Raw genomic sequence first — 27233 nt, 5'->3', positions numbered from 1 at the left:
GTGTCGTCTTTGTTGTTATTTTTTTTTTTTTTTGTTATTTTTTTGTTTTTCCTTTTTCCCATATTGGCGCAAAAATTTCCGAGCGTTTTTGGCTGTTTACCTGCACAGGTCAGGTGCCAACTTTTTTTTTTTTTTTTTTTTTCCTTTTCACAAATGTGTTAACATTTTGTATGCTTGGAGTTGATGCGGTTCTTCAGTTAGCATGGGGAAGAACCCAGACGGGTGATACACCAGTTATGCATAAAGTGCGCGCGCAGTATAACGCAGGGTGTGCCAAAGAATCGCCGAGGGTTCACCCAACATAGCCACGCACGCGCTGCGCCCATTTACACACTATGGTGAGCTAGCTCCGTGAACGTGGGCGATGGAAGTAAAAAGGAACGAAGCAAAATAGCATAACGGGAAAAAAAAAACAAACAAACAAATAGCAGATTACAGATAATGGATAACAAATGGTATCCGCCTCGTGACATATTTAAATACACACAATGCGCTTGACTAATGGAGTGGGAAGAGAGCTACCCTCTGCGCTTCTCAAAAATGTATATGCAATTTTTGAGAGCATCGTTGCTGCAGTTTTTCCGGAAGAATGCACTGCTCTTTTCATCATAGGTGTAATTATAAGCGTTCAAAAAAAGGTCAAGAATTTCCTCCTCGCTCTTTTCATTTATCGTCCCCGTGTTGAAGGTATTTGGAATGTCCCACGATAAAATAATTCCCCTGCTGTTTAGTCTGTCCAAGTTTTTAAGAAACGCTTCTTCTTTTTTCTGCAAGTGGGAACGAGTCGGTTGTGTTGTGACCACGCGATCATCACTCAGTGGCGTAATTTCGCTGAGCGCGCTAATCAGACATGTGATGTAGACGCATTTGCCTATGCGTATAACCCCTCACCACCCCCCTCTCCAAACTTACCTTGGGAATATACTCCCCCACGTTTAAGCATAATACGTAGTCAAAGTGGAGAACGCTCCTGCCAATTTCTGCGGCCTTTTTTATGACTTTGTTCACGTCCAAGAATCTGTCATCCTTCGCATGCTCCTTCCTATTCGAGTCGTTCACTTTGTTCAGTATTTCCGCTACGAAGTACTCATTCGTGGCGTCCAGTGAGAAGATGTCCTCTATAAGGGAAAAAAAAAAAAAATAAACTACTCCAAGTGTGTATGCTCCACAGCGCAGAACACTCACGCTGAACAAAAAAAAAACATACCATTTTTGAGAAGATTGACTAGCTTAAAATTCCCGTCAACGCCCACTGCCCTTATTTTGTGAAAGTTTAATTCGTTCACGTAGTGCCCGTACCCACACCCTACGTCTATAACCGATTTGACTTCTGCAAAGGTGGGAAACAGTTGCACATGTGTGTGTGGAGTCATGCCCATTAAGGTGTGCACATGTGAAGACCCCTACACGGGGAGGTACTCTAACGGAGAGGCGTAATGCCCCCTTCCAAAAGGATCGCTCTACTTACTCTTTTCCTTAAAATATTTTATCACTAAATTGGACAACATATAGTCAAAGGAGTAATTCAAATTAGTCATCCAGTAGCCATTTTCGTGAATTCCCCACTTTACTGTAAATCCTAAAAATCGCAACGTTTCACTGAGCAGCTTATGTTCATACTTTTTCACATAATACATATTTTTTGCTGGGGGTTGCAGAAAAATGGCTATCTTGAAAGGTACCTCCTTCAAGCCAGAGCATGCTTGGCACAGCGTGATGGTTGGGCTGGAAGCACCGGGGGGGGAGGCGGAAAACTTCCAAACGAGGCAAACTTCCAAACGCGGCAAACTTCCAATCGCGGCAAACTTCCAATCGCGGAGGAGGGCCACACAACGGTTGCCGCAAATCTGGGGAACCTCACAAAATGAACACTTAAAAAGACTCGCACAATACCAAAAAAAAAAAAAAAATCGAGCTGTGCATATGTGTAGCGATTCGAGTACCGCTTTGCAACAGATGGATGTGTGGGTAACAAAAATGGGGAGCTTCTTTTCTCCTCGTAAAACTAGCTAGCTCTCATCAGAAACGCTTCCTCCCATCACCTGCCTATGCCATTAACACGCATAGTTCACCTTAGTGAGAACATTCCATCTGATGCGAAAGAAGTCACTCCATATCCAAGTAGGGGTGCCTGGATTCCATGGCTTCGTACTTCTTCTCCGAAATGACGTGCACCAAATCTTGAAAAAGGAAAAGAAAAAAAAAAAAAAAAAAAAAATAATACAGAAATGGCAAAGTTGCGTAAATAACATCACATGAGCATGCAAACGCCCTAATGATGCACGCGTGACTGCAACGGGGATCTGCATAGCTCGCCCGCTCCACCTATTACATATCAAAATTAAAAGGTTCGAGAAGTGCACGTACAAGTGGGTAAAATGCCTTGGGGAAAAGAAAAAAAAAAATAGAAAAAAAAAATAGAAGAAAAAAATGAACATTTTGCTGCGTACCCCTGGAAGGGAAAAACGGAGCGGCTTTTCTTCCCTGGGGGGGATACCTAAACGTGGGTATATTCCCCTCTCGCTAGGACAATGTGTGGGGGGGGGCACAATACATCCCACTCATGCCCCCCAACCCCATAACAAGAGTAGCGTATCTTATCTCCCGTTTTTACACTGAAGCTTTGCTCATCAATAGGTAGTACGCGGGGGTTGATAAAATCCAGAGGTTGTATCTGCAGTGTTGAGGGGCCCGGTGGAAAAAGGGGGAGAGTTTCTACATGGGGGGGTTTGTAAAGGCTGGGAAATACTCACACGATGGGTCATACGTGACGATACATTGGCACGATGGGTCATACATGACGATGCATCGGCACACGCACCCCAGTAGGTAACTCCCCTGAGTGAGTCACCACCCCCCATTAACTAACAAAGACATGTGAAGCAATATGAAGAAAGTCTCCTCCCCCGGGGTCTTCTCCATTAGCAGTCTCTTGCAGTTTCTGTAAATTATTGCTGATGTGAGAGGAACGAAAGAGAAGGGTTAAAACTTATCAGATCAGGACAGGTGACATCACTTGGGGAAGTACCCCCCCCCCAATCCAACCCAGCTAGGGAGAAACGCTACGGTGGAGAAGCAAATCCAACCTGCTATGACTACTCGGTAAATCACAAAAGGTAGAGATACAACTGCAGGAGGGGGTGGCGGTAAAAAAAAAAAAAAAAATCGACGTGAAATGGCAAGAGAGTAAAGTGTAAATATTTTCACCACGAGGGAAGTAACGGGATACGATGGTTTACTACCCCCCAACCTGAGTGCAACGATGCGTAGAGATTCAAGTCCTGCTGGTTTTGCATTTCGACCAGAAGGTACACAAATTTGAGGACGCCATAGGTGAGAGAAGTTCGGACAGTCTCTTTTCTCCTCTTCTCCCTATCTATTGTACAACACATAATGTAAAAAATGACAGTCACCATAAAGCAATCGTAAATGGATTCACCTATCTGACTTAGCACCTTCAGTGAGGTGAACCCTGTCCCGTTGAATGCATAAACAAATATATGTATCAGGTAGCACAGATTTGAGAGGACAAAAAAGAGAACTGCCATGTGGAGGGCTTCGTTCAGGGCGCTGTGTGCTCGTCTTAACGAATCCTGCTTCGCTCTGTACGCAAGGGAGAGGACGCCTAAGATAACCACCAGGAGAAGGTGGATCTCGATCAGCCCTACGGGGGGGAGCGGTAAAGGTGTGGTGATATGAGGGACTGAGATAGCCAAGTCGAGAGCCAGAATTGGCGAGGCGCCGAAGCGGCGTTGCTGCCTCGCCACAACGGCCTCTCATCTCCTCAACCGCCTCTCATCTCCTCAACCGCCTCTCATCTCCTCAACCGCCCCTCATCTGCTCAACTGCTCAACCGCGCACCCTGATCCTCGCAAGAAAAATGATTCCTCAAAAAGTGCGTGTTATTTCGGAACTCAATTTTGTACGCATTCTTCACGTGGCGTCCACAAGCGAGTAGGACGAAGTTCAGCGGAGTTCCCTTCATATGGTCACCGATATCCTCCTCATAAACGAAATAGGAATTGGGTAAATGCCCCGAGGGAATGTCATCAAAGGGGTGGACAAACAAAGCCTTCCTCTCCAAGTCTACGCACTTGTTTCCGTCCTGCCCATTCATATAGTTATGCATCTCCTGCTCTGTCTCCTTCAATATTAACAGTTTCGTGTTGGGGATATACGAGTTCGTTACAATGAACACGCCCTTTTTTCCCTTTGTCCTGCGACTCCTACTGTAACAGAATTGGCTATACACACTAAAGTCCCTGTCCTCCTTCAACCCATATATGACCTTCCCCTCTGCGTAAAAGCGGCTCGCATTGGTTCTTCCTTCAACGCTGGGGAGGGGGGCAGAAGTGTGTGGCCACGTCTCCCACGAGCAGCTTCTCCCCTTGCTTGGATGCACCTGCGGGGAACTCTGTGGGGTGTCCCTCTCCCGGGGCGGCAACCCCCCATCCCACTGCGCAGCGCACAGAAGGAAAAGCACAAGCGTCAGGAATCCCCCCTTTGGCATCGCCATTTTTCACGCTGCGATTCGCGCTGCTGTTCGCGCCGCTGTTCTCGCCGCTGCTCACGCTGCTGTTCACGTTGCTGTTCTCCGTGGTGCACGTAGCTCATTGCATGGGCAAAAAAAACACACGCACGAAAATTAACACACTAGTATGCACACAGCAAAGCGGCGTAAAAAGGGGACGCTGCCAACAGGTTGAAATGCCCTCCATACACGGGCCTCCCCCCATTATGGGAAAAAAAAGGAAAAAAGGGGAAAAAAAAGGGAAAAAAAAAAGGAAAAAAAAAAGGAAAAAAAAAAGGAAAAAAAAAAGGAAAAAAAAAAGGAAAAAAAAAAGAAAAAAAAAAAGAAAAAAGAAAGAAAAAAAAAAGGAAAAAAAATGACCTCCCTGAGTAAGTCACCCAAACGGCCGTCTCTTTCCCCGACTGCGTGCTTGACAAAAGAACACACGGCGGGGCAACGCTAGGGGTATTTTCCGCCCCCTGGTTCCGTGCTTATGCCGTGAGTGGAAGCACACTTGCAGATCAGCAGCGTGAACGTGGTGAACGTGGTGGACGTGGTGGACGTGGTGCACCTGGACAAGGGAACCCGAACGTACGCACATGTGTAATTTCACCCCACCCTATCCCCCTGTTTGGCCTCATTAAAGAAATGCTTTCCTCCTCCAGCAGGCTAACTGCTCATTCGTTGGCCACTCCCAACAAGCCAAGCGGGGGACACACAATCTGCGCAACGAAATAGGGAAAGTGCTCCTTTTCTCCCCTCCCTATTGTGTACATAGTCCTATTGGCTTGATGACACAGGGAATGCCTCAGTGGCAATTATTTGGTGACAAATCGGGTTGCAAAAAAAAAAAAAATACGTGAAGCGAAATGAAGCGAAATGAAGCGAAATGAAGCGAAATGAAGCGAAATAAAGCAAAATGAAGCAAAATGAAAATTATGTGAAGCAAAACCAAAATTAGGAGAAGCAAAACCCAAATTAACCCCTTCGAGGGTTCCACCCCCCCAGGCATGCTGTGGGACTCATAACGAGGCGACGCTTCCACGAATGAGGGACTAAAGCAGCGGCGGCCCACCCGTTGGACGCTACCACAGGGGGGAGGGGGAAAAAAATTATCAACATGTAGGCAGCAGATCCTCACACATGGAAAACGCCGGGGAGTGTAGCTTTACCCGCGTTGGTCTCTTCTGCGCGCTTCTGAGAAGGGGATGCCGCCTCCTCTTCGCTATATTAGTATAACGTGCAGGCAGGAGGTGAGTCCACCCACCCCGTTTGTTCCTGCCCCCGCCCCTGTTACTGCTCCCCCTCCTGTTACTGCTCCTCCTGTTACTGCTGCTACCCCGCCCCTGTCACTGCCGCTCCCCCCCTAGAGCAGCTCCGTGATGTTCATTGGCATCTCGTCAATCTGCGTGGAGTAGTACTGCTCGATATCCCTAAGAATTTTTATGTCATCATTTTTGACAAAGTTGATTGCAACACCCTTCCTGCCAAATCGACCACTCCTCCCGATGCGGTGAATGTAGCTCTCCCTAGAGTTGGGTAAGTCATAGTTAACAACAAGAGACACTTCCTGCACATCCAGTCCCCTACCCCAAATGTCAGTCGATATAAGTACACGGAATTTACACTGCCGAAATTTTAACATAATATCATCTCGCTCACTCTGACTCATTCCAGCATGCATTTTACAAACGGTAAAGTTCGCCTCTTGCATTTTCTTCGTCAACCAATCAACCTTCATCTTCGTATTACAAAAAACAACAGCTTGGGTGATAGTTAAGCTCTCGTACAAGTCAGCAAGCGTTTCATATTTCCATTGCTCCTTCTCTATGGACACAAAAAATTGCTTAATTCCTTCCAAAGTTAGTTCATCCCTTTTTACTAATATCTTCACCGGTCTGTGCATGAATTTATTCGTTATTTCTAACACCTCTTGTGGTAGTGTAGCTGAAGAGAGTACGATCTGTGTGTTGGGAGACAAAAAACGATAAATATCATATACCTGTTCTTTGAATCCCTTGTTGAGCATTTCATCTGCTTCGTCAATGACTAACTGTTTTATATACTTACACTTTAAGTGTCTCAAGTTTAGCATATGATATATTCTTCCGGGAGTTCCACTAATGATATGTACTCCGTTGTTCAATGCCTTTATATCATCACTCATTTTTTTTCCTCCTATACAACAGTATACAGTTACGTGTATATAATCAGCTAGCGCTAGACACACCTTTTGCGTCTGCTCTGCTAGCTCTCTCGTCGGAGATAAGATAATCACCTGCGTTTCGCTCAAATTGCGGTTTACGCAATTTAGAGCACCTACTGCAAACACGCACGTTTTTCCTGTCCCACTTTGGCTCTGCAGGATGACATCTCTGCCACTTAATATTGGTTTGATACCCCTTTGCTGGATAGCTGACGGCTTCTCAAATCCGTACGCGTAGATCCCCCTCAGCAACCCTTCGTCAATTCCGATGTTTTCGAAACTCGTACATATTTCGTACTTCTCCGACGTTTTGTAATTCTCCTCCTTCTCCATTTTGAGCTGCGTTTCGCTAGGTGGAAGGGGTGCCTTGGGCGAAGTAGCTTGTGGTGAAGTGGCCAGGTCGTTTTGGCGAAGTAGCTTGTGGTGAAGTAGCCAGGTCGTTTTGGCGAAGTAGCTTGTGGCGAAGTAGCCAGGTCGTTTTGGCGAAGTAGCTTGTGGCGAAGTGGCCAGGTCGTGGTGGCGACGTAGCCAGGTCGGCTGGCGAAACGACTGTATGGTTTACTCTCCCGTGGCCGACCTTCCTCCACCCCTTTTGGATTTTCCACTAGGGAAAAAATATATCACCCGTTTTGTCCGTTACTCAATGGTGACCCCAATACGAGATATATATTCCCTAAGTCTGGGCACGCTACATTCACTCTCGCTTCGCAAAAATGGATTATGCATCAAAATGGCATTCTTTAAGGGGTCCTCTTCCCCACCCCTGGGGGTTTTTCTCCTTTTAACCTTCCTGCAGTGGGATATTCTCCGTTTTTCTCCCTTCTGACCACTGACCGGGGAGCAAATACAGCTTTTTCCTATTTTCACGGGTCTCTCCTCCTTCCACTTTTTGGGAACACTCCAGGTGGAGGAAGCACTGCTGGGCAGGGGCTCACTATGGGTGGCAGGTTAGCCGACCAAATGAGCCAAGCAGCTGAACGGACCAAATGAGCCAAGCAGCTAAACGGACCAACTGAGCGGACCAGCTGAACGGACCAACTGCGCGGACCAACTGTTGGGGGGGAGGATCTACATATATTTCGATGTCAGCCAAGTAGCTATGCTGCTCAGCCACGTAGCCCCTACCTATGCAGCCTCTCCCGGTTTGGCTGCGGCCCCTGTCAGGTTCGCCTCTTTCCTTCCCTTCTCTTCCTCGTTGCGCCCTCAGCTGGACCGCTTACATTACAATATGATGTATGCTCTTCTGACTAGCCACTCCCTTCCAGTTTAATATCTCCCAGGGGAAAGAAAAAAAAAACAGGAAAGGCTGAAAAAGCAGCACAAGCAGGAAATGCAAAAACAAATGGCAACAATTTTGAGCAAACTTGACAATTCTGGAACACTTCCAACCTTTTGGGGGACGCTAAAATTTTCGCAACTCCGGTAGAGGCCACGCCCTAAAAAAATCGCTGCGCAGGAAATGGTTCCGCTGCGTGGACGTACACGATGCGCAATGCGGGATGCGCGATGCGGGTGTGACTGCCCGTGCGGGGGAAACTGCCCTTTTTTTCTCTTCCTTCCACGTTTTCTTTTTTTTTTAACTTTTTTTAACTTTTTTTTTAACTTTTTTTTAACTTTTTTTTAACTTTTTTTTAACTTTTTTTTAACTTTTTTTTAACTTTTTTTTAACTTTTTTTTAACTTTTTTTTAACTTTTTTTTTAACTTGTTTTTCCCTTTTCTTCCCCTCATCGGCGCCGCGCCCATTTCGACAAATCCCACGCAGTTGCGCTCCTCCCCGCGAGAGAGGTAGAGAAGTCATTCTCCATTTCCCCCCCCGAGGCGGACGCACAGTTGGCTTCTCCGAGGAACAGCCCCCAGCAGACCCCCCGCCGCGCGTACATTCCAGCAGGTATGCCTACGCAAGCGCAGTTACATACATGTATATCTCAGTACCTATATATACATATCTGTATATGTGTATCTGTACATGTAGCTGTATTTGTAGCTTTAGCTGCGTCTCTATTCATACGTACGCAGCGACTTACGTGTTGACATTTAAGGGCCCCCCCCGCGATCTGCCTCCTTCCCCACGCAGGATGCTGCCCAAGCCCCCCATTTTGTAGTTCAATCGCCCAACTGATAGCTACAACGTACAACGGTACAACGGTACACGGCTTCTTCGCCACACCCATGGCGCTGACCACGGACTACTCCAAGCTGAGCGACGTCATCCACCAGTCGCCCGAGTCGCCCTCTCTCTACAACCAAGCAAAGTACCACACACAGAAACAAAATTATTCCTTTTACGACATAAAGCGCTTCATGTGTTTGGGAAGCACCATCCCTGACCATGCCAAGTACGATGTGGATCTCTTACTCGACCAAGGAGAAAAAAAATGCAAAGAAATTTTAACGGAGTCCTTCAAAGTGGAAGGTTTCAAATATTGCACTACCAATAACACAGACAATGCCAAGTTTGCCAAGCTTTTTAGTGACCACTACTCTAATTTGTTTTACTGCATGCACCTGCACAATGATGATAAAAAATGCAACTCACTCTTTAAGAACTTTTACGAAACGATTAGTCATGACCAGCTCGCGGCGAAGAAGTAGCGGTGGCAGAAGCAGAAGCAGAAGCAGCAGCAGAAGCAGTCGCGGAAGCAGTCGCGGAAGCAGTGGCGGACGCAGTAGCAGTCGCGCGAGCTTCGACCCAGCGGTGCACCCCACTGCGTGGGGGCGTGGAAGCGCCCACCCATATGAACATGCACTTTTATGTGCATTCCCACCTCGTAACTACCCCCCACTTCATCTTTTTTTTTTTTTGTAAAATTGAAAGAACCACAAAAAGGGACGCGGTGCTCCCTACACAGTTGGAGTGAGCTCCACAGAGCAAGCCACCGAATAGGCCGGCATGTTTAAAAAGAAAAAAAAAAAAAAAATCCACAAATGGGTCCTTCGGCGTGCAGTAAGGAGAACATCCAAGTACATTCCTGCACGCTGTTACATAGGTACCAACGTACGAGTGCTCCACCACCTCTTTTTTTTTTCAGTCCCCAAGTGGATGAAACAGTCCTCAACTAGATGGGAAAACACACATCACGCTCTGCGCAAATTAAAAAGCACAAAACAGGAGGGGGGGAGGAAAGGGACTGAACGCACCACGCGAATGGGGTAAACTCTTGTAACGATTAGACTGCCAAGCAATCACCTCCTCTTACCCCGTTACGCCATCACCTCAATCCCAAACTCGTACTCCTGGTCGCACCCCACGTAGCAGTCATTTATTATGTATATGACCACGTCGTAGTGGCCGGGCTGGTCGGGCAACTCAAAATTAACCTTCACATTGTTAACAGCCTTGACGAGGGACTGCTTCTTTATAGAAAGGAGCAGGTTCATTTTTTTAATGCCAATGACAACCCACCACAGTTCTTCCTTCTCGAAGGGGAGGTACAGTGAGTGCGCAAAACAGTTGGAAGTCGAGTCGGGGTCGTCCTGCACTAAGTCACGTTCTATAGTCAAAGTGAGAGTAGCAATTTCATTCACTTTGTACTTTTTCTCCAGGTCGATATCGTACTGCACCTCGATGACAGGGAAAATATTGCACACATTTGCAACTTCACTTTTCTCCTTCTCATCCAAACGGTTAAGAAGCTCTTCCCTCTGTTCATCCTCCGCATTGATCAAATCATATACATCAGTAATTTCTAACTCCTTCGCCTTTCTAATTAAATGTTCATCGAAGTAAGGTAACTGCAACAGGTTCGACTCATCCGTACTACTCATACTCTGCGTTAGCATCTGTGACATCTCCATAACGAACAGGCAGAAATTTAAAATATTGTTACTGCTAATCACATCGATCAGGGCATTAATTAACTTAAATGTCTTTTGAAGAACTCTTTTCGTTTCTTCAACATAATTCTTTGGAATAGCATACCGATGGATATGTGCCTGGAGAATAATCAGTGCTTTTAAATGGGGAGTAAAATACATCGGGATGGAAATAAAATTTACCAAATTTATGTACTGCTCTTTTTTGTCATTTTCACCTGACTTGTTCAGGTGATTTGATGTTCCATTTTGATCATCTCCTGAGAAAAGGTTATTTTTGCCCGTAATTGATTCACTACTTATAGAAAGTTTTAAAAACTCGGAAGTGACTTTCATGTTGCATGTTTGGGCAATCTTCACACATAGCATCACATCGTAGTTGTTAATTTTTATCACCTGAGACATAACGCTGGAGAGGCAAACTATCTCCAATATCCTGTTTTTTTTCAACCCTTTGAGGGATATGACATACTGATTGAAGAAGTGAATTACATGGTAGTCCAGGTTGTAGTAGGACGCGATGATGCCCAGGTTGCACGGCTTGATGGAAACGGAGCCGTTACAGTTGTTGACAGCGCCTTCTCCGCTGTGCGTCATTCCGCTGTGCGCCATCCCGCTATGCGTCATCCCACTGTGCGACATCCCACTGTGCGCCTTCTTCTCCTGCCGGGGATCCTCGCCAGACTCGATCGCCACGCAGTTCGCGAAGGACAGCAACTCAATGTTGCTCTCGATCAGTTCCGAGAGGTAGTCGGATATATGCTCATTAGATACCCCCTTCAAACCGTAATAATTCGGGTTCTTCTTAATCCTCCTGTAGAAGAAGGACCACGTGATCCAGTCAATCGCATCCTGGTAACTCTCGATTGTACTCATCACGATTTCGTTATTTAAAAAATTTGGCATATAATCCTCTATATTCGACTCTACAGTCAGTGGCTCATAAATAAAATTCTTATAATATTCCTTCTTCGTGATGTATGTGTATATGTACACAAACGACTTTGCATCCTCTCCTTCTCGACCTGCATAGCTCAGCATCTGCAGTACACTCTGAATGGAATAATCCTCCTCCTTCCCATCGAAATGGGTGATTATAGTGTCCAACAGGATAACTACATTCCCGTACACGTTCAACCTGTATACGTAGTCATGCGCCACGATGAGTAACTGTATAGCTTTTTTGTCGAAGAGGTTCTCCACTAATTTTTTTTCCATCTCGCTCATGTTTCTGTGGAGATAGCCCACTCCCTGTTTGAGCAGCTCCACCAGCATCTTATCGTGCAGGTGGTCCAGCAGACTGTCCTGAGAGCTCTCCTGAGAGCTCTCCTGAGAACTGCCCCGCGAACTGCCCCGCGAAGTCTTCTTCGAACCGCCCCGCGAACTCCCCTTTCCGCTAGGCCCTCCCGAGACGGAGGAGAAAAACGTGCAGCCATCGTTGCAAGCGGAAAGAACCAAATCGAGTGCCAACGTTTTGCACATTTTATCCTCTGTCACGAAAATGATGGCATTTTTCTTCTTCAGCTTCCTAACTGTTTGGTACACCTGCCTCTGCATCGAGAGGTACCTATTCTGCTTGTTCATGATGCTGACCGCGTGCAGGTAAATTTCGATAGGGATGCTCCTCACGCTGGAGAGGAAGTTGTAATAGTCGTTCTTCTTACACCCGATCCACTCTCCTACATCTTTGCAGTTATTAATGGAACAACTGGACAGACACACAATTCGATTCACTCCGATGTTTTCGTGAATGTCCTCCGTGCTCAGGTGCTGCATCCTGTTCAGGTTGTGCGCCGCATTGGAGTGAGCCGCACCGGAGTCAGCCGCATTGGAGTTCGCCGCACCCGACGCTGCGCCTCCCTTTGGGTTGCTGCCACCTGACCCCCTCTCCCTCGCTCTCTCGTCGCCCAAGTTTAGCTCAACGAAGGGAGGCAGCTTCGACCTACCCTCCAAAGATGCAGAATCTGTGTTGCTCTTTTTCCCACGCTGCGACTTCCCCAACTGCAACTGAGTCGATATGTACCTAACACGACTAATGACGACCTCCATGATAGACCCCTGTGATGTGTCTAACAGTTCCATATGATCAAATATATACAAATTAATGGATTGCAAAATTTTCTTCCTTCTCCATTTCTTCGATAAATTATTATACCTATCAGGAGTACACAAAATTATGTTATTTTTTTGCAATATTTTTGTATCTATTTGGACATCTCCTGTCAGAATTGCCATCTTCAATCCAAAAGAGTTTGAAAAATGGATCCAATTTTCAAAAGTCTTTTCAACTATCTCTTCCAATGGAGCTACATACACAATTTTGATAAATTCTACAGGGTTATTGTAAGCTATAGTGGCAATATTTTTATCACGAATTATTTTGTGTAGATCTTCTTCTTTCTTTATGTATCTCCTAATGAAGGTATGCAACTCCTTTACACATCGGACCATCCTCAGGATAGCAAATTCGGCTGGCGTTAGGTAGTACCTCCCAGGGGAACTACAAATGATTACATTACCACCCATTTCGTATACAGAAGGGAATATCTGCGTATGGATAGGGTTAAAATGGGTTACACTTCTGGAGTGAAAAAATTGTTTAGCTTCTTCAAACTTAAGTGTATTGACTGGGAGAGCCTGTAGATCGAGGAGTGGTGTAGATAAGGAAATCTTCGATGGTAAAATGATATCCTTTAAATACAAATTAATCGTACTTTCGCATTCGAGCCACTTATCCGATACCACCTTTACGATATAAAACGGATTTTCATTTATCGGTACATAGAAGGTCAGCAGGTGGTCATCCAGCGTGTCCGAGGAGTGCTCTCCGCTTTGGTACACCTTAGAACCGCCTGCATTCACCGAGTTTATGTTAGCAGAGGTACCCACACCACCCCGTCGCAAAGTAAACAAATCGTAATGCAGCATACTCTCACTAGATATGTCAAAGACGAAGACCCAAAATAACATAAAATGACCATGATACTTTGGATTGTATATAAAATCTGGCGTGACATTCAGTTCTACCTTAAGCATCCTGTGATTGATCGGTTGGATATATGCATTTAATTCAATTTTTGGAAAATGATGAACTAATTTATATACATTCTTTGCAATTTTTTTATTTTTAAATATCGTTATGTATTCATTTAGACTCATATTTAAGTAATTCCTAAAGGAGATATTTTTTTTCTCTACAATTCTGATGAGTTCGTTACTAAGGAGACCAAACTGTCTTAGAGGAGACATAGTGGCCCACATTTTTCTCTCCACCATTTTGCAAAACTTCAGAGTGAGTGCAGTTAAATGGTATGAGTTCTTTTTCAACGATATTTCAAAAAAGGATCTGAAAATCCTCAACGCGTTTTGTTGTATATAAATCATATCTGCATTGATGACATACCCACTTAGGGTTACATTGGACAGATATAACTGCAAAAGGATGTTAATTTTTGTGTATGGGATATTAATCGATTCCTTCAACGGGATGGGTAGCTTCTCCATTATAATGGATAATTCTACTTTCTCCTCTTCCCTCACAAATATGTGTTTAAATTCGTCACTCATTCCGAAAATTTTTAACAATTCCGTCTCGTTCGTATGTTTATTCAGCTTCTTATTGTACAGGTCTATTGATCGATAATCCACATAGTAATAGCTGCTTATCTTCCCCACGTACGTACTACTCACTGTGTTTAGCTTCTTGTTGTATTTCACCAAGTCGTACTTCTCCAATGTTACAAAGGCAGAGTAAATAATGTTGTATATTTTTCTATTCAATTTTTGCATGAACAAGTCAGAAGAATTGCTCTCTTTACCTTCTTCAGAAAATAACGAATTTGTCATCATCTTTTCATTCCTCCCGAGGACTCCATACAATTTTGGATTTTTCATCATACGGATGTACAGATAAGTGTAGCGGAACCAGTTCACAGCTTCCTTGAAATTTTGAATATTCCTCAAAACGATCTCCGAGTTAATAACGTTGATAATATTTCTCATGAGAGTAGATTCAATTGAGAGCTGCTCATTATTTAAGGAGAGATAAAGTTGCAAATTTTTATGTTCCGTTATGATGATTGCTTTTCCACTTTTATCATACTGAGGTCTTCCCGATCTTCCTACCATTTGAAGTACATCCATTGGTGACAACTCATCGAAGTCACCCACGCTGATATTATACACACTAGTCCCTTTAATGATAACTGTATGTGCAGGTAGGTTTATACCCCATGCCAGAGTACTCGTTGATACCAATACTTGCAAATGTCTATCGGAAAATAAATCCTCCACTAATTTCCGATCTGTCCTCTTCATTCCTGCATGATGAATACCAAACCCGAACGGTAGGATCTCCTTCAGTTCCTCATTCACTATAGCTTCCTTCTCCGACAATAGTATCTCACTCGATATTTTTTTCCCCATGAGAAATTTATTCAAATTATCACTCTTCAAAAATTTATCAATTAGCATTTTTGCCGTTCGGTAGGTCTCCTTTCTACTATGTACAAAAATGAGGATTTGATTTTTTCCAGCCTCTTCTAGGACCTTCTCATATGTCAGTTGATTCATCAGGGCATACTTTTTAATTCCTTTTTTTTCCTTGATGCCGATGTAGTGTTGCTCCAGCTGGACTGGTCTGAATGAGTAGTCGAAGTAGAATACGCCTGTGCGTAGGTCCGCCCGCAGGAACAGCCCCACGTCCTCGTAGTTCGGCAGCGTGGCGGAGAGACCCACCAGCCGGATCTTCTTCCTGCGCATGTGCAGGTCGTTCTGCAGGTCGTTCTGCAGGGCGCCCTCCACCTCGCGCGGCGTTTCGAGCGGCGTTCCGTGCTGCGTCCCCTGTGCCGCTCCGACCGCTCCTGCCGCTCCCGGCGCTCCCGGCGCTCCCGGCGCTCCCCCACCCCCGTCGTACACCAGCGTGTTGTCCACATACCGGTTTATCCGACTGATGATGCTCTCCAGGACGTTCCCCCGAACCTCGTTCAGCAAATGAATCTCATCGAAAATGATCAGCTTTATCTTCTGCAGCAGGATCTTTTCATCCCATTTGCGACTTATTACCTCAAACTTCTCAGGAGTCATCACGATCACTTGACTCTCATCAATCTCCTTGCTGCTCAAATTTACATCACCTGTTAATTCACTCACCTTGATATCCAAACACTTCAATCTCAGAGAGAACGACTGCACCTGTTCATTCACCAGTGCTTTCATAGGAGATATATATATAATCTTAAAGCTCTTCCTGTCGATATTCCCACTCCGTAATATATAGCTTCCGATCACATTTAACATGCACAGCAAGGCGATATTTGTTTTTCCTGAACCCGTTGGGGCACATATCAGCATATTTTCATCATACCTGTTGAGAGCTACCTGGTGGACCTTCGACTGTATAGCATTCAGTTTGCTAATTCCTACGCAGCTGAATACTTCATGGGTCCATTCAGGTAGGTCGGATACACTCACGAGCTTTATTTCCTCCGGGTTTGTGAAGTAATTCTCCTTCCCCTTTGCCTTTTCATTATCGAGGGACCCCTTCGCACTGCTGCTTTTACTCCTAGAACTCGAAATGACAATCTCATCGTACTCTTTTTTCTCCACTCGGGTGCTGTCCACTGGTAAAACGACTTCTCTGTTAAAAAAATCTGCTCCCTTCTGTTTTACGTCCATTTTTTCTAGGTCCACATACTTGGCTCTAAACTGTTCAACTGCTTCCTCCTCTTCAGCGTTATCCCCGTCTTGGCGCTCCCCTCTGCTGCCCTCTCCCTTTCGCGTCTTTCCCTTCTTCGCGTCCACCTTCACGCTTAGCTGCTTCTTCTGCGCAGTGCGTTTCGCAGCCGAGTTGGCGCTCTTTGCAGGGCCGTCCCCTTCGTCCGTCTGCTCCGTCTGCTCATCCGCGTCTGACTCGTCTGACTCGTCCGCTTGCTCCCCCTCCGCTTCCCCCTCGTGGATGAACCTGCCCCCCTGGCGAGTCTCCTCCGCGGCCTCCTCCACCCCGTCGCGCGCGTACCGCCGCTTGTTGAACAAATTATCTGCCTCCCTCCGCATCGTCTTGGCGAACTCGCTCTGCTTGTTCCGCTTCAGAGCCTTAAAATTAGACAGCTCCTCCAAAATCTCCTCCCCCTCCTCACTCTTCCTCATCTCTTCCATGATTCTCTTTTTCTCCTTCTCCGTTTGAGCCTGACCAAGCAATGTGCAATAGTACACCTTCCACCGATTCTTGATCAGCAATTTGGCCATGGAAAAATTATCGTACTTCAAAATATGTATAAGTTTGTTTTCACATTCCTGTATGTCATAGATCCCTAACACATCTAGCACTTCCTTCTCTTTGTCTAGACAGAGAGATGGGTCGGTAAAGACCTTATTGAGTTCTCTTTGCAGCCAGTGTGCGTCTATCGAATTTGTTTCCAACTCGTAATCTTCCTCATCTTTTCTCTTCCCCCCCGTATCCTTCTTAATACCTTTCAAGCTTAGGTGCTTCCCTTGCTTCTCCTGTTTTTTCTTCATAGGGAAAGCACCTGAGGTGATAACCATTCCTGCTTTGTAGTTCTTCCTCCCGCTTCTCCCCTTCCCTGATGTGGACTTCCCTCCGAAGCGGCTCTTCTTCCCCTTTTTGGTGTTTTTTTTCCCCATCGCGAATTCCCCCTCCTGGTCCTCCTTTCCCTCTCCCTCGTCTCCGCGACTGTTTTCTTCACCCGAGTGGTCACCCAGGTCTTTCGCCTCGTCTTCCTCGTCCGCCTCGTCTTCCCCGTCTTCCTCGTCTGCCTCGTCTGCTTCTTCTTCCTCGTCTTCCTCCTCCTCCTCCTCCTCCTCCTCATCTTCTTCTTCTTCTTCTTCATCTTCCTCCTCCTCCTCCACCTCGCCATACCCGTAGTCGTCACTCAACTCGTTCGTGGTGGCCATGTCCTCCTGACTCTTCGTGCTATCCCTCCCCTTCGTGCTACTCCTATAGTCGAAATACTCATCGTCTTCCTCAAACACGACAGCAACCCCCTCCTCCTCATCCACCTCCTCCAGAACTTCCTTCCTATTAAAATCATAAATCTCCCGTGCGAAGTTATTCAGCTCGATGAACTGTTCATCACTCATGGAGGTCACTTCAAGTGCTCCCTCCATTTGCTTCTTTTTCTCCTCATTGCTTAGTTTCTCATTTTTCAAAATGTAAAGTATTTCATTACAAGCACTGTTAATGATATCCCCCGTATGGTCTCCAATAATAGCTCTAACTGATCTCATCACATTTGAAAATATTTTCTCCGTATACTTAGTGCTTGGTTTATACATAAAAATATCTTGTAAATTAATATTCAACACGCTTCTTTCTTTGATGCTACCTCCATTGGTTCCTCTTCTGATTTTCTTCCTATTCTCATCAAAAATTATGTCCTTTCTTTTGTTGCTTCTCCTAAATGATTCATCCCTTCTGCTTCTTTGGCTAGTTGGCTTTGTGTATTCTACCTTATCTCCCATCTTATGCTTCAACTTCCCAACCAGACTTTCGCTCTCTCCTGTGGGTTCATTAAAATTAGGAATAGGCCCTTCCCTCTGCAACACCAGGTTGGAATTCATGCGGTACTCAAACCGCTTATACTTCTCATACTCCTCCGCCATGGTGTAAAGGATTTCCTACAAAACAGCGACGATGGTTTCCCAAAAAAAATGGTGGCCGCTCCTTCACAAGTGCTAACTTTGCAACGGATTTGGACTTCCCAGCAACGGTGTCACTAAAACGGGGAGAGAGAGTTCTTCCCCCGGTTCGGAAAAAAATATCAATCCACGCGTCACTCAGAACCACAAATCTGAACCACCTCTCAGTAGGTACACTCCCACAGCAGTGTAGTAAGCGTATGCTATTGTATATGTGGCCTTCCCTCCGCGAAAAAAAAAAAAAGGCAGTAGTGACCTTCTCAGGTAACCTCCCAAAATGGGGTTATAGGTTGCCCTAAATGCCCCTTCGAACAAATAATATCACGCGGAGTATCACGCGGAATGTCACGCGGAATGTCACGCGGAGTTATCACGCGGAATGTCACGCGGAATGTCACGCGGAATGTCACGCGGAGTTATCACGCGGAATGTCACGCGGAATATCACGCGGAATGCCAAGCCGAATGCCAAGCCGAATATCACTCAGGTGATGGATGCTCCCCCTTTCCGTCCCCACGCGCCGGCATAAACAAACAGGTAACTTCAAATAGGTAGCGTGCGCGGAACGGAAAATATCTGCGTAAGAATCACGTAACAAGTACTCGTACTTCACCGTTGTGTGCTCCCTTACGCATGCACTGCTGCCACTCCCTTTGCATATGCTCCTGATAGAGGGGGGGAGGGTTCATCTCGATTTGGCGAAATACAGGGGTAACTGTCAAGGGTGATATAAATTGCTTCCCAAACGGGGCCCCTTCTTTCATCTCTGCATCACGAAATCTGCGTCATGTTAATGTTACCCTATGCACGTTTAAAAAAAAAAAAATACCTTTAGCGAATGCACGGGGATGGCGGGATTTTCCTCCTTCGGGCACTCGAACGGCTTCGTCCCGCGAAACGTTGCATTATATTCGTTCTCGCGCAGAAGGCACTACGGAGGGAAGCCAAACTGCAGTCACGCCAAACTACAGTCACGCCAAACTACAGTCACGCCAAACTACAGTCACGCCAAACTACAGTCACGCCAAACTACAGTCACGCCAAACTACAGTCACGCCAAACTCGCGTGGGTCAACCCCTTCTCGTGAAGTCATCTCCCCATTTCGCTCGCAAAAGCGGTGTGCTTAGCCCACGTCACATGTATGTATATATGTATATGTATATGATATGTACATGTATATGTATTTTTTTTTTTTTTTGCAAACACTGCTTCCCTTTCGCGCGACGTGTCCAACGCCCCCCATCACGGATGTAGTCCCGCAAAACGGAAACACAAACAATTATGGGTCAGTAGGAACAAATTGAAAAACCCAGAGGGGGAACAAAATTTCGCTGACGTGAAAAAGGGACCATCTCTCCAGTGAGTTAATGGATAGTGGGGTGTTCGATAGCGGGTGTTGGATAGTGGGGAATTGGATAGTGGGGAATTGGATAGTGGGATGTTCGATAGCGGGTGTTGAATAACCGGCTGTTCGATAGCGGGCTGTTGGACGTGGGCGCGCTTCACCAACCCCATGTGGACGCCTTTTAAGAAAGGAAAGAACAAAAAGGCAAGTCAAAGTGAGAAGGGAACCACACTGCGTGTTTTATTCCTACCTGTGTGGAGATCACCCAAATGGGACGCTTCCTCCCAATAGAAATGAATTTCAATTTTGTGCGTCTCTCATCACCTTGCTTGAAGCAATTTTCCTCCATGAGAGGAGAAGTAGTCCTGGACATGGACGCCATCCCCCCGTGCGTATTTCAAACAAGCAGTTTTTCTGTCAACGAAATGTGAAGCGAGCTTTGGGGCAAAAAGGAGGTACGCCTATTTGTTTGTACGTTCGTGTGTGTGCATGTTTCTATGTGTTTATGTTTCTATGTGTGTATGTTTATTTGCTTCGTTCTTTCTTTCTTTCTTTTTCCTTTCTTTCTTTTTCCTTTCGCCCGACTGCTCAACCAACTTTACCATTTTTGACACACCTGCTAAGTTGAACACCCCCTTTTGCCGCGCATTCCCGCGCATTCCCGAAATTTTTAAAAAACTTAACGCATTAGTTAAAGCCGCAGTTGTCACGGTCAGGGTCGCATATGGCTGGGGTTCTCTCCCCGCATGTTACCGTACCCTTTTCGCAATCGACGTGAAATTGCATTAAAGTAGGATAAGGTTCCACAACAATGAAATATGAAAAAAGGGGAATAACACACATATGTATAAAATTCGCAACGGGGTGAAAAAAAAAAAAAAAAAAAGAAAAAGAAAAGAAAAGAAAAGAAAAGAAAAGTAGCGCAACGCAGCGCAACGCAACGCAACGTACAGAACAGAACGGCAAAAGTGCGTCTCACTGATAACTGTGGTTATCCAGGGGTAGGGCCTACTCACGCACGCATGCAGCAACGCGGGGGTGGTTCTCTCACGTTCGGCGAGTCCGCACACCTGAAGCAAGTTCCACGAGATGCTCCATGTGGTGCCGCTTTTTTCTGCACACTACTTTTGTGACCATCCCACCGTGGTGCGCACTCTCCTTGCTCTTCCTCTCCTCCCCATCACTCCTTCTCCAATTTGTATACTTTCTTGTTTATGTACCTTGCAAAGTTATTAATTGCATTTTCTCCCTTGGTGGTCAGTCTCCTTCCCTTTTTCTTTGGGTTCTGTTCTACATAACCAAGATTTTCTAACTGCTGCAAAATTGACCTCAATATTTTTCCACTAGCTAAACTGGTGTGATTAGGTGCGACGCCTCTTCTCTGCTTGTAACTGTAGTGCCTTCTGAGGTAGCCAACTCCAATGTCTGGGCTAAGATACAATTTTCTCAAAATGCTGGATGCCTTTACAAAATACCAATCATCATTTAGGGGAGCTAATTTTCTGCCTTTTCCTGTTTTCACAAAGTTACACCATTTTGGGAAGGTTATTTTGTTGTGCAGCTTTAGGTAACTCGCATATGCCTTAATGAACAGCTCGGAGTCCACATCCTTAATACAGTTATTCGTTCTTACAAAGGGTACTGGTTCGAGCAGCCTCTTGCTCACTACTCCTATATCTTCCGTGAATTCTTCCGCCTGCGGGGCAACAAAATGGGGGGGAAGAGGAGAGCCACATGGGTAGGTGCCACGCGGGATAAACGGTACGCCAACACGGTGAGCCAACATGCTGTGCATCTTAATCACGAGCGCGGGGGGAGGAGCAAACGGCGATATACTGCTGAACCGTGTCCTCCGCGCGGCTCCCGATTTCCCATCGTTTCACTCGCTACAGCAACTCCCTTCTTTTTTTGCCGCTTCCCCTTCTGGGCTACATAACGTCCACAACAAAACGGCAAAGCGCATCTGCGTAACTGCACAGTACACTCAAACGACGTGTTGGCGCTCTCACGCAGGGGGCTCATTCAAATCGGAGCAGTTAATTTATTTTATTTTTCACGTTACCATTTTTCCTCAAGCGAACGCAAAAGTTAAAAAATTTTTGTACGTCACCCGGTTGGGGAGATTAAAAAAAAACGCGCTGGGGTATCTTCTACTGTTTGGCTGATTTTCCCTCCTTTCTCTGAGAGTACAATTTTGCGAGCATATACACGCATATACATAAATGTATGATTAATATATATCCAGTTTTAGCCGGTATTTGGGGGAGGGGGAGTGAACAAACCACTAACGAATGCCTTGCGAAATAGCAGTAAAGTGAGTGAGCCTCCTTTTTCCTTTTTCCTTCTGTTCTCGCGAAATGTAAAATTTACTTTCATGCATATGATGGCGATTTATTTTTGTAGATATTTGTAAACACTTTTGATAAAAAAAAAAAAAAAAAAAAAGATCATATATACACTACTACTACTGTGATATTTTTGCTTATACCCTCGTGCAATTTTTTTTTTACATACAGCGTTCGAATGACTCGTCGGGGAGGGAACACAAAATTCTGCCCCACTGACAATAAAGCTTTAAGCAGTTTTTTGTGCCTTGCGCATATGCCCTTTGGAGGAAATGCCCCTCAAGGAATACATACATACATACATAATATTATTATCATCCCGCCCACTGTGCGGTGATCATTTATTATTTTTTTTTTTCCCTTCCCTTTTTTTCTCATGCGGAAAGTTCGCCCCCAGTGCGTTCGTCGGCGCTATTCTTTTTTTTTTTTCTTGAGGAATGAATATATCACGACCGCACCGCCAACACCAACACCAACGTCAACGCCAACCCAGTCATAGTTACGCCGTGTGGGTTACCACAACGGGTGGGAATAAGGCCAACCACAGTATGCTACGCATCACGCGTAACACTGCTGAGCATGTGAGCATGTGGTGGAGCGAGTGCGAGTGCGTGTTTTATTACATGGTGATGATTATTATTCCTTTCCCCCTTCTTTTTCTTCCTCCACTTTTTTACCTATGACTGGCGCACCCTTATGGTGTACTTTTTCCTTTCAAGCACGCATACGACATACCGTTTGTTTATCTCACCTGCGTAAAAAAAAGGGACCTTTTTTCTCCCGACAATTTTTTCCCCCCTTTTAAGGTTCGCAAAGCACGCATAAAAAATGAACCTTTTATCTTCCCTCCCCCAACATCGCATCTCGTGTTTATGTCACATTTGGTCTCTCCACTGTGCTGTATAGGGGAGTGGCATATATAAAATAAAAGCCCTAATGTATGTGGGACTATCACGCATAGGAAGAAATGAGTGTGCCTGCCCCTGGTCACCCGGTGGGAATTCTATTTTTGAAAACCCCTCACAACTCCACAATTGGGGGTATGACACGAGGAAGGGGGGGTGATTGCCCTTATATGCCGCACGCTCAGTACATTTTTTATTACGGCATTTTTTTTCGCGCAAAGGAGATTATCATCCACAAAGGAAAAAAAATGGAGGATGATGCGTACCCCCCCCTTTTTTTTTTCCACTTGTTCAACCTTTTTACAATCGCGAATATGAGAGATTCTCCCTCTCCATCCATGCGCCAGAAAAAGCGCTATAATTTTTTTTTAATACAAATTCCGTCAATATGACATGCTCACTTGTGTAGATAATTAAGGGGAACAATTTTTTCTTCTTCTTCTTCTTCTTCTTCTTCTTCTTTTTGTGACAATCGTGGGATTTACCCATAAAAAGCGGCACTGTTATATACTTATCCCCATTTTGTCCCACAACAATAGGATGTGCCACATTGGGGCAGGAAACGCACGTTCCCTTTTTTTTTTTTTTACCCTTTAAAAAAGTTGCCAAAAAAAAGATACATTTTTACCTGAACAGGTCAGCAGAAAAAGCAGAAAAAGCAGAAAAAAAAGGAGAAATAAAGTGACCAATCTTTGCGTACTTGGAACGCCTCAATGGGGGGCCGCTCCCCAAATTGGTGAAATAACCCGGTGGAATGTTACAAAAAATGAACTCCGTCCGTGTGGGAGAGGAACGCCAGTTGTGTACTCTCGAGAAAGAGTTCACCAAGGGGGTCAAATGGATAGAAAAAAAAAAAAAAATTGTAATCATAGCCAAATGACATTCCTCACTTGTGTGAACTGCAATTTATTACAAATGAACCAGCGCATCCTCATTAAAGCAACTTTTGACCAATCACAGGAAAAGGCGGACCAAATGGAGCTCATCTGAGCTGAGCTCCGGGTGTGTGTGTGGGGGAGAAGCACATCAATCACGCCATCTTCATTTTGCGAAGCGCCGAACCGACATACCCCCATCCCATATCGCATATACACCAATAACTTTAGCAATACTTCGAGAACTGCCCTCCGTTCAATGCGCCTTTTTGTAAAAAATGTAAAAGTGTAAAATGGTCATTTGAGTTCGCCACTGTGTTTGTGCTAAAAGGGTGGTGTGTTCATTTGGGGTGCGCGCAGGGGGATATAACTGCACGGTATTAGATGGCACTTGGCTTATCCAGCCTTCCGCTTGTGGGCGGCGCCAGGGGGCATCACACACATCTGTGCATCGAAATATGAATATCCACATAGTGCAAGCATCATCTCCATATGTAGGACACACTTCTTTGCTCGTTTGTTTACCGCTCAATGAAGCGCATAAAAATTATAGTGCGTTAAAAAAAAAAAAAAAAAAACACCTCTGTATTGCTACACCGTTGTGCCGCTTCACCATTGCGCCGCTTCACCATTGCGCCGCTTCACCATTGCGCCGCTTCACCATTGCGCCGCTACACCGTTGTGCCGCTTCACCATTGCGCCGCTACACCTCTGCGCTGCGACACGTGCAAATGAGCAAGCACGGAGCACTCTGCGGGTCGCACGAATTTTTTTTTTTTTTTTTTGAGCCACCCCTGTGCGCATATACTTTGTACGCACTTGAAGTGCACATCTTATTCGTATCCTTCGTCTTCCCCTTCACCCTCGTTAGTCTCGATACCAACCTCTTCGTAGTCTTTTTCCAAAGCGGCCAAATCCTCTCTAGCTTCACTAAACTCTCCCTCCTCCATACCTTCTCCAACGTACCAGTGGACAAACGCTCTCTTAGCATACATGAGGTCAAATTTCTGGTCCATTCTTGAAAACACTTCAGCAATTGCGGTGGAGTTGCTTATCATGCAGACGGCTCTCATCACTTTGGCCAAATCTCCCCCGGGGACAACAGTCGGTGGTTGGTAATTAATACCACATTTAAATCCGGTTGGGCACCAATCAACAAACTGAATAGATCTCTTGGTCTTAATAGTCGCAACAGCAGCATTTACATCCTTTGGCACGACATCCCCTCTGTACATTAAACAACAAGCCATGTACTTTCCATGACGAGGGTCACACTTTGCCATCATAGAAGCAGGCTCGAATGCAGAATTCGTAATTTCAGACACGGAGAGCTGCTCATGGTATGCCTTCTCTGCACTAATGATAGGGGCGTACGATGATAACATAAAATGGATACGTGGGTAAGGTACTAAGTTCGTTTGAAATTCCGTAACATCCACATTTAGGGCACCATCAAATCGTAGAGAAGCCGTTAGGGAAGAAATGACCTGAGCTATTAGTCTGTTTAGGTTTGTATAAGTAGGCCTTTCTATGTCCAAATTTTTTTTACATATGTCGTATATAGCTTCATTATCTAACATGATCGCTACATCTGTGTGTTCTAGTAGAGAGTGGGTCGATAAAACTGAGTTGTATGGTTCCACCACAGCTGTGGATACTTGGGGAGAGGGCCAGGAACAGAAATTTAATTTGGATTTCTTTCCATAATCTATGGCTAGCCTTTCCAACAGAAGACACCCCAGGCCACTTCCCGTTCCTCCACCCACTGCATTAAACATGAGAAAACCCTGCAGCCCTGTGCAATTGTCAGCTAACTTTCTCACTCGATCTAAGCATATGTCAACTATTTCCTTTCCAATTGTGTAGTGTCCTCTTGCGAAATTATTTGCTGCGTCTTCCTTTCCTGATATTAACTGCTCTGGGTGAAACAGCTGGCGGTAGGTGCCCGTTCGCACTTCGTCTACCACCGTGGGTTCCAAGTCCACGAACACGCATCGTGGAACCTGACAAGGGGGTGGTAAGCAATGACAAGCGGTGACAAGTGGTGGTACGAGGTGGGAAGCGGTGACAAGCGGTGGTACGAGGTGATACGCGCTGGTACGCTGTGGTACCCGGTGACAAGTAGGTGAATGGATGCACGAACGGGGAGACGCAAAGATGAAGCTAAAAGATAGACGACGAGGCATGAACTTTTTTCACCCTCGCGAAGCTGCTCCCCGCCAACTGCTCCCTCTGCTTACGTGCTTGCCCGCGCCCGTCTCCGAGAAGAAGGTGTTGAAGGCATCGTCTCCCCCCGCCACGACCTGGTCGCTGGGCATCTGACCATCCGGCTGAATTCCATGCTCCAAGCAGAAGAGCTCCCTGCAGTGGTGCCGCGCCAGGGAAGTGTTTATGTGTGTGTAAGCGAGCGTCTACTCATGTACACGCGCGCTGCTGCGAAATGGCGCGGAACCCCGCGAAATGCCGCAAAATGACGCGATGTGAGCCCCCACTCGGTCGGGCAACCGTTCAGCGGGACGCACACGGCAACCATCACGAGTGGCACAAACGTCTCTACGCGCCATCACGATTAGAATTTATTTTATTATTTTCTTTTTCCCATCCCATTACCAACAAGCATTTCCAATTTGAATACCAGCCTGACCTACGTGAATGCTAATTACTTCTCTCATTTTTAGAATTTGTTAACTGCAGGGGGGAGGTGGTGGAAGGTAAAGTGGGTAGCATGGGGGTGGTGTGCGGCGAAGGAAATGGGGGCAGGCTTCTATCACGGCGAGCACCACGTAGGAGGACACCTGTTGGGTTATCCCCCCCCAAAGGTGAACCCCACAGGAGGGCACATCCGCTCCTGCAGGCCCGCCTCTATACGCCCTCTTCTATACGCCCGCCTCTACACCCCCACGTGAGCCACGCAGCGCTGCAGGGCCGAGTGAGCCCCTTCGCAGAAGCACTGGGGAGAAAAGGACTCGCACGAAAGTAGTTCTCTCAGAAAATACACAGGCGTGAAGGTCCGCGGCGAAAGGTCACCCAGTCCCCCGGCGGACCTGCGGAGTGTGTACTCTCGCCTGAGGCCCGCCCCTCCAAACACACTCACGCGAAAACTAAAGCGGAAACTCCTCCGCAAAGTACACTACAAACTACGCTGCAAATTCTCTGCAAACTCTCTGCAATCTCCTCTGTACCTCTTCACAAGCAGTGGAGGGAATAACAAATCAGCTCAAGCAAGGAATAGGGAAAACGCGACTGAACTCTCTATGGGGAGGATTTAATTACCGAAAGGGTTTCTCTATATTGCATGCAAGTAGTTTATTTTGTTTCTTCTTTTCTTCTTCTAAATGTGAAATGACGAAATGGAGAAATGGAGAAGTGAAGAAGTGAAGAAGTCAAGAAATGAAGAAATGAAGAAGTCAAGAAATGAAGAAATGAAGAAATACACCTAATGACAAAATGTTTAATACCATGAGGAAAAAAAAAAAAAAAAAAAATCTTGGAGAGAAAAAAAAAAAAAAAAAAAAAAAAAAAGTAACACATATGATTTACGCGCACATATATACAAGCAAACGTATGATACATCTT

General features: G+C 45.6%; 7 protein-coding genes across 7 annotated transcripts; 1 reads left to right on the top strand and 6 right to left on the bottom strand.

The window, feature by feature from the left end:
- Nucleotides 1-369: 369 nt before the first annotated feature.
- PCYB_053630 (hypothetical protein) lies at nt 370-1637 on the bottom strand (the record flags this gene model as incomplete). Its single annotated transcript, XM_004221244.1, has 4 exons — nt 370-767; nt 913-1118; nt 1208-1330; nt 1469-1637. 4 exons carry the CDS (start codon nt 1635-1637, stop codon nt 519-521), a joined length of 747 nt encoding a protein of 248 aa, XP_004221292.1. The 3' UTR covers nt 370-518.
- A 470-nt stretch (nt 1638-2107) lies between these two features.
- Nucleotides 2108-4334, bottom strand: PCYB_053620 (hypothetical protein; the record flags this gene model as incomplete). Its single annotated transcript, XM_004221243.1, has 7 exons — nt 2108-2180; nt 2333-2382; nt 2615-2674; nt 2870-2954; nt 3087-3128; nt 3251-3664; nt 3862-4334. Coding segments are annotated over 7 exons (1194 nt in total), but the record flags the coding sequence as incomplete, so codon positions are not given.
- Nucleotides 4335-5876: 1542 nt separating this feature from the next.
- Nucleotides 5877-7049, bottom strand: PCYB_053610 (eukaryotic initiation factor; the record flags this gene model as incomplete). The annotated part of the gene is made up of 2 exons (XM_004221242.1): nt 5877-6473; nt 6513-7049. The coding sequence occupies 2 exons, from the start codon at nt 7047-7049 to the stop codon at nt 5877-5879; spliced, it is 1134 nt and encodes a 377-aa protein (XP_004221290.1).
- A 1837-nt stretch (nt 7050-8886) lies between these two features.
- PCYB_053600 (hypothetical protein) lies at nt 8887-9309 on the top strand (the record flags this gene model as incomplete). The annotated part of the gene is made up of 1 exon (XM_004221241.1): nt 8887-9309. One exon carries the CDS (start codon nt 8887-8889, stop codon nt 9307-9309), a length of 423 nt encoding a protein of 140 aa, XP_004221289.1.
- A 609-nt stretch (nt 9310-9918) lies between these two features.
- Nucleotides 9919-18150, bottom strand: PCYB_053590 (u5 small nuclear ribonucleoprotein-specific protein; the record flags this gene model as incomplete). Its single annotated transcript, XM_004221240.1, has 2 exons — nt 9919-17040; nt 17071-18150. The coding sequence occupies 2 exons, from the start codon at nt 18148-18150 to the stop codon at nt 9919-9921; spliced, it is 8202 nt and encodes a 2733-aa protein (XP_004221288.1).
- Nucleotides 18151-20712: 2562 nt separating this feature from the next.
- Nucleotides 20713-21597, bottom strand: PCYB_053580 (40S ribosomal protein S19s; the record flags this gene model as incomplete). The annotated part of the gene is made up of 2 exons (XM_004221239.1): nt 20713-21228; nt 21595-21597. The coding sequence occupies 2 exons, from the start codon at nt 21595-21597 to the stop codon at nt 20713-20715; spliced, it is 519 nt and encodes a 172-aa protein (XP_004221287.1).
- A 2894-nt stretch (nt 21598-24491) lies between these two features.
- Nucleotides 24492-26954, bottom strand: PCYB_053570 (tubulin alpha chain; the record flags this gene model as incomplete). The annotated part of the gene is made up of 4 exons (XM_004221238.1): nt 26840-26954; nt 26268-26345; nt 25898-26018; nt 24492-25660 (listed from the first exon to the last, which is right to left on the bottom strand). Coding segments are annotated over exons 2-4 (1350 nt in total), but the record flags the coding sequence as incomplete, so codon positions are not given.
- Between the last annotated feature and the right edge of the window lie 279 nt (nt 26955-27233).

Source organism: Plasmodium cynomolgi, chromosome 5, assembly GCF_000321355.1.
Source record: "Plasmodium cynomolgi strain B DNA, chromosome 5, whole genome shotgun sequence".
Taxonomy (NCBI): Eukaryota; Apicomplexa; class Aconoidasida; order Haemosporida; family Plasmodiidae; genus Plasmodium; species Plasmodium cynomolgi.
Note: the sequence above shows the minus strand (reverse complement) of the source record. Positions and strands in the feature narration are given on the sequence as shown.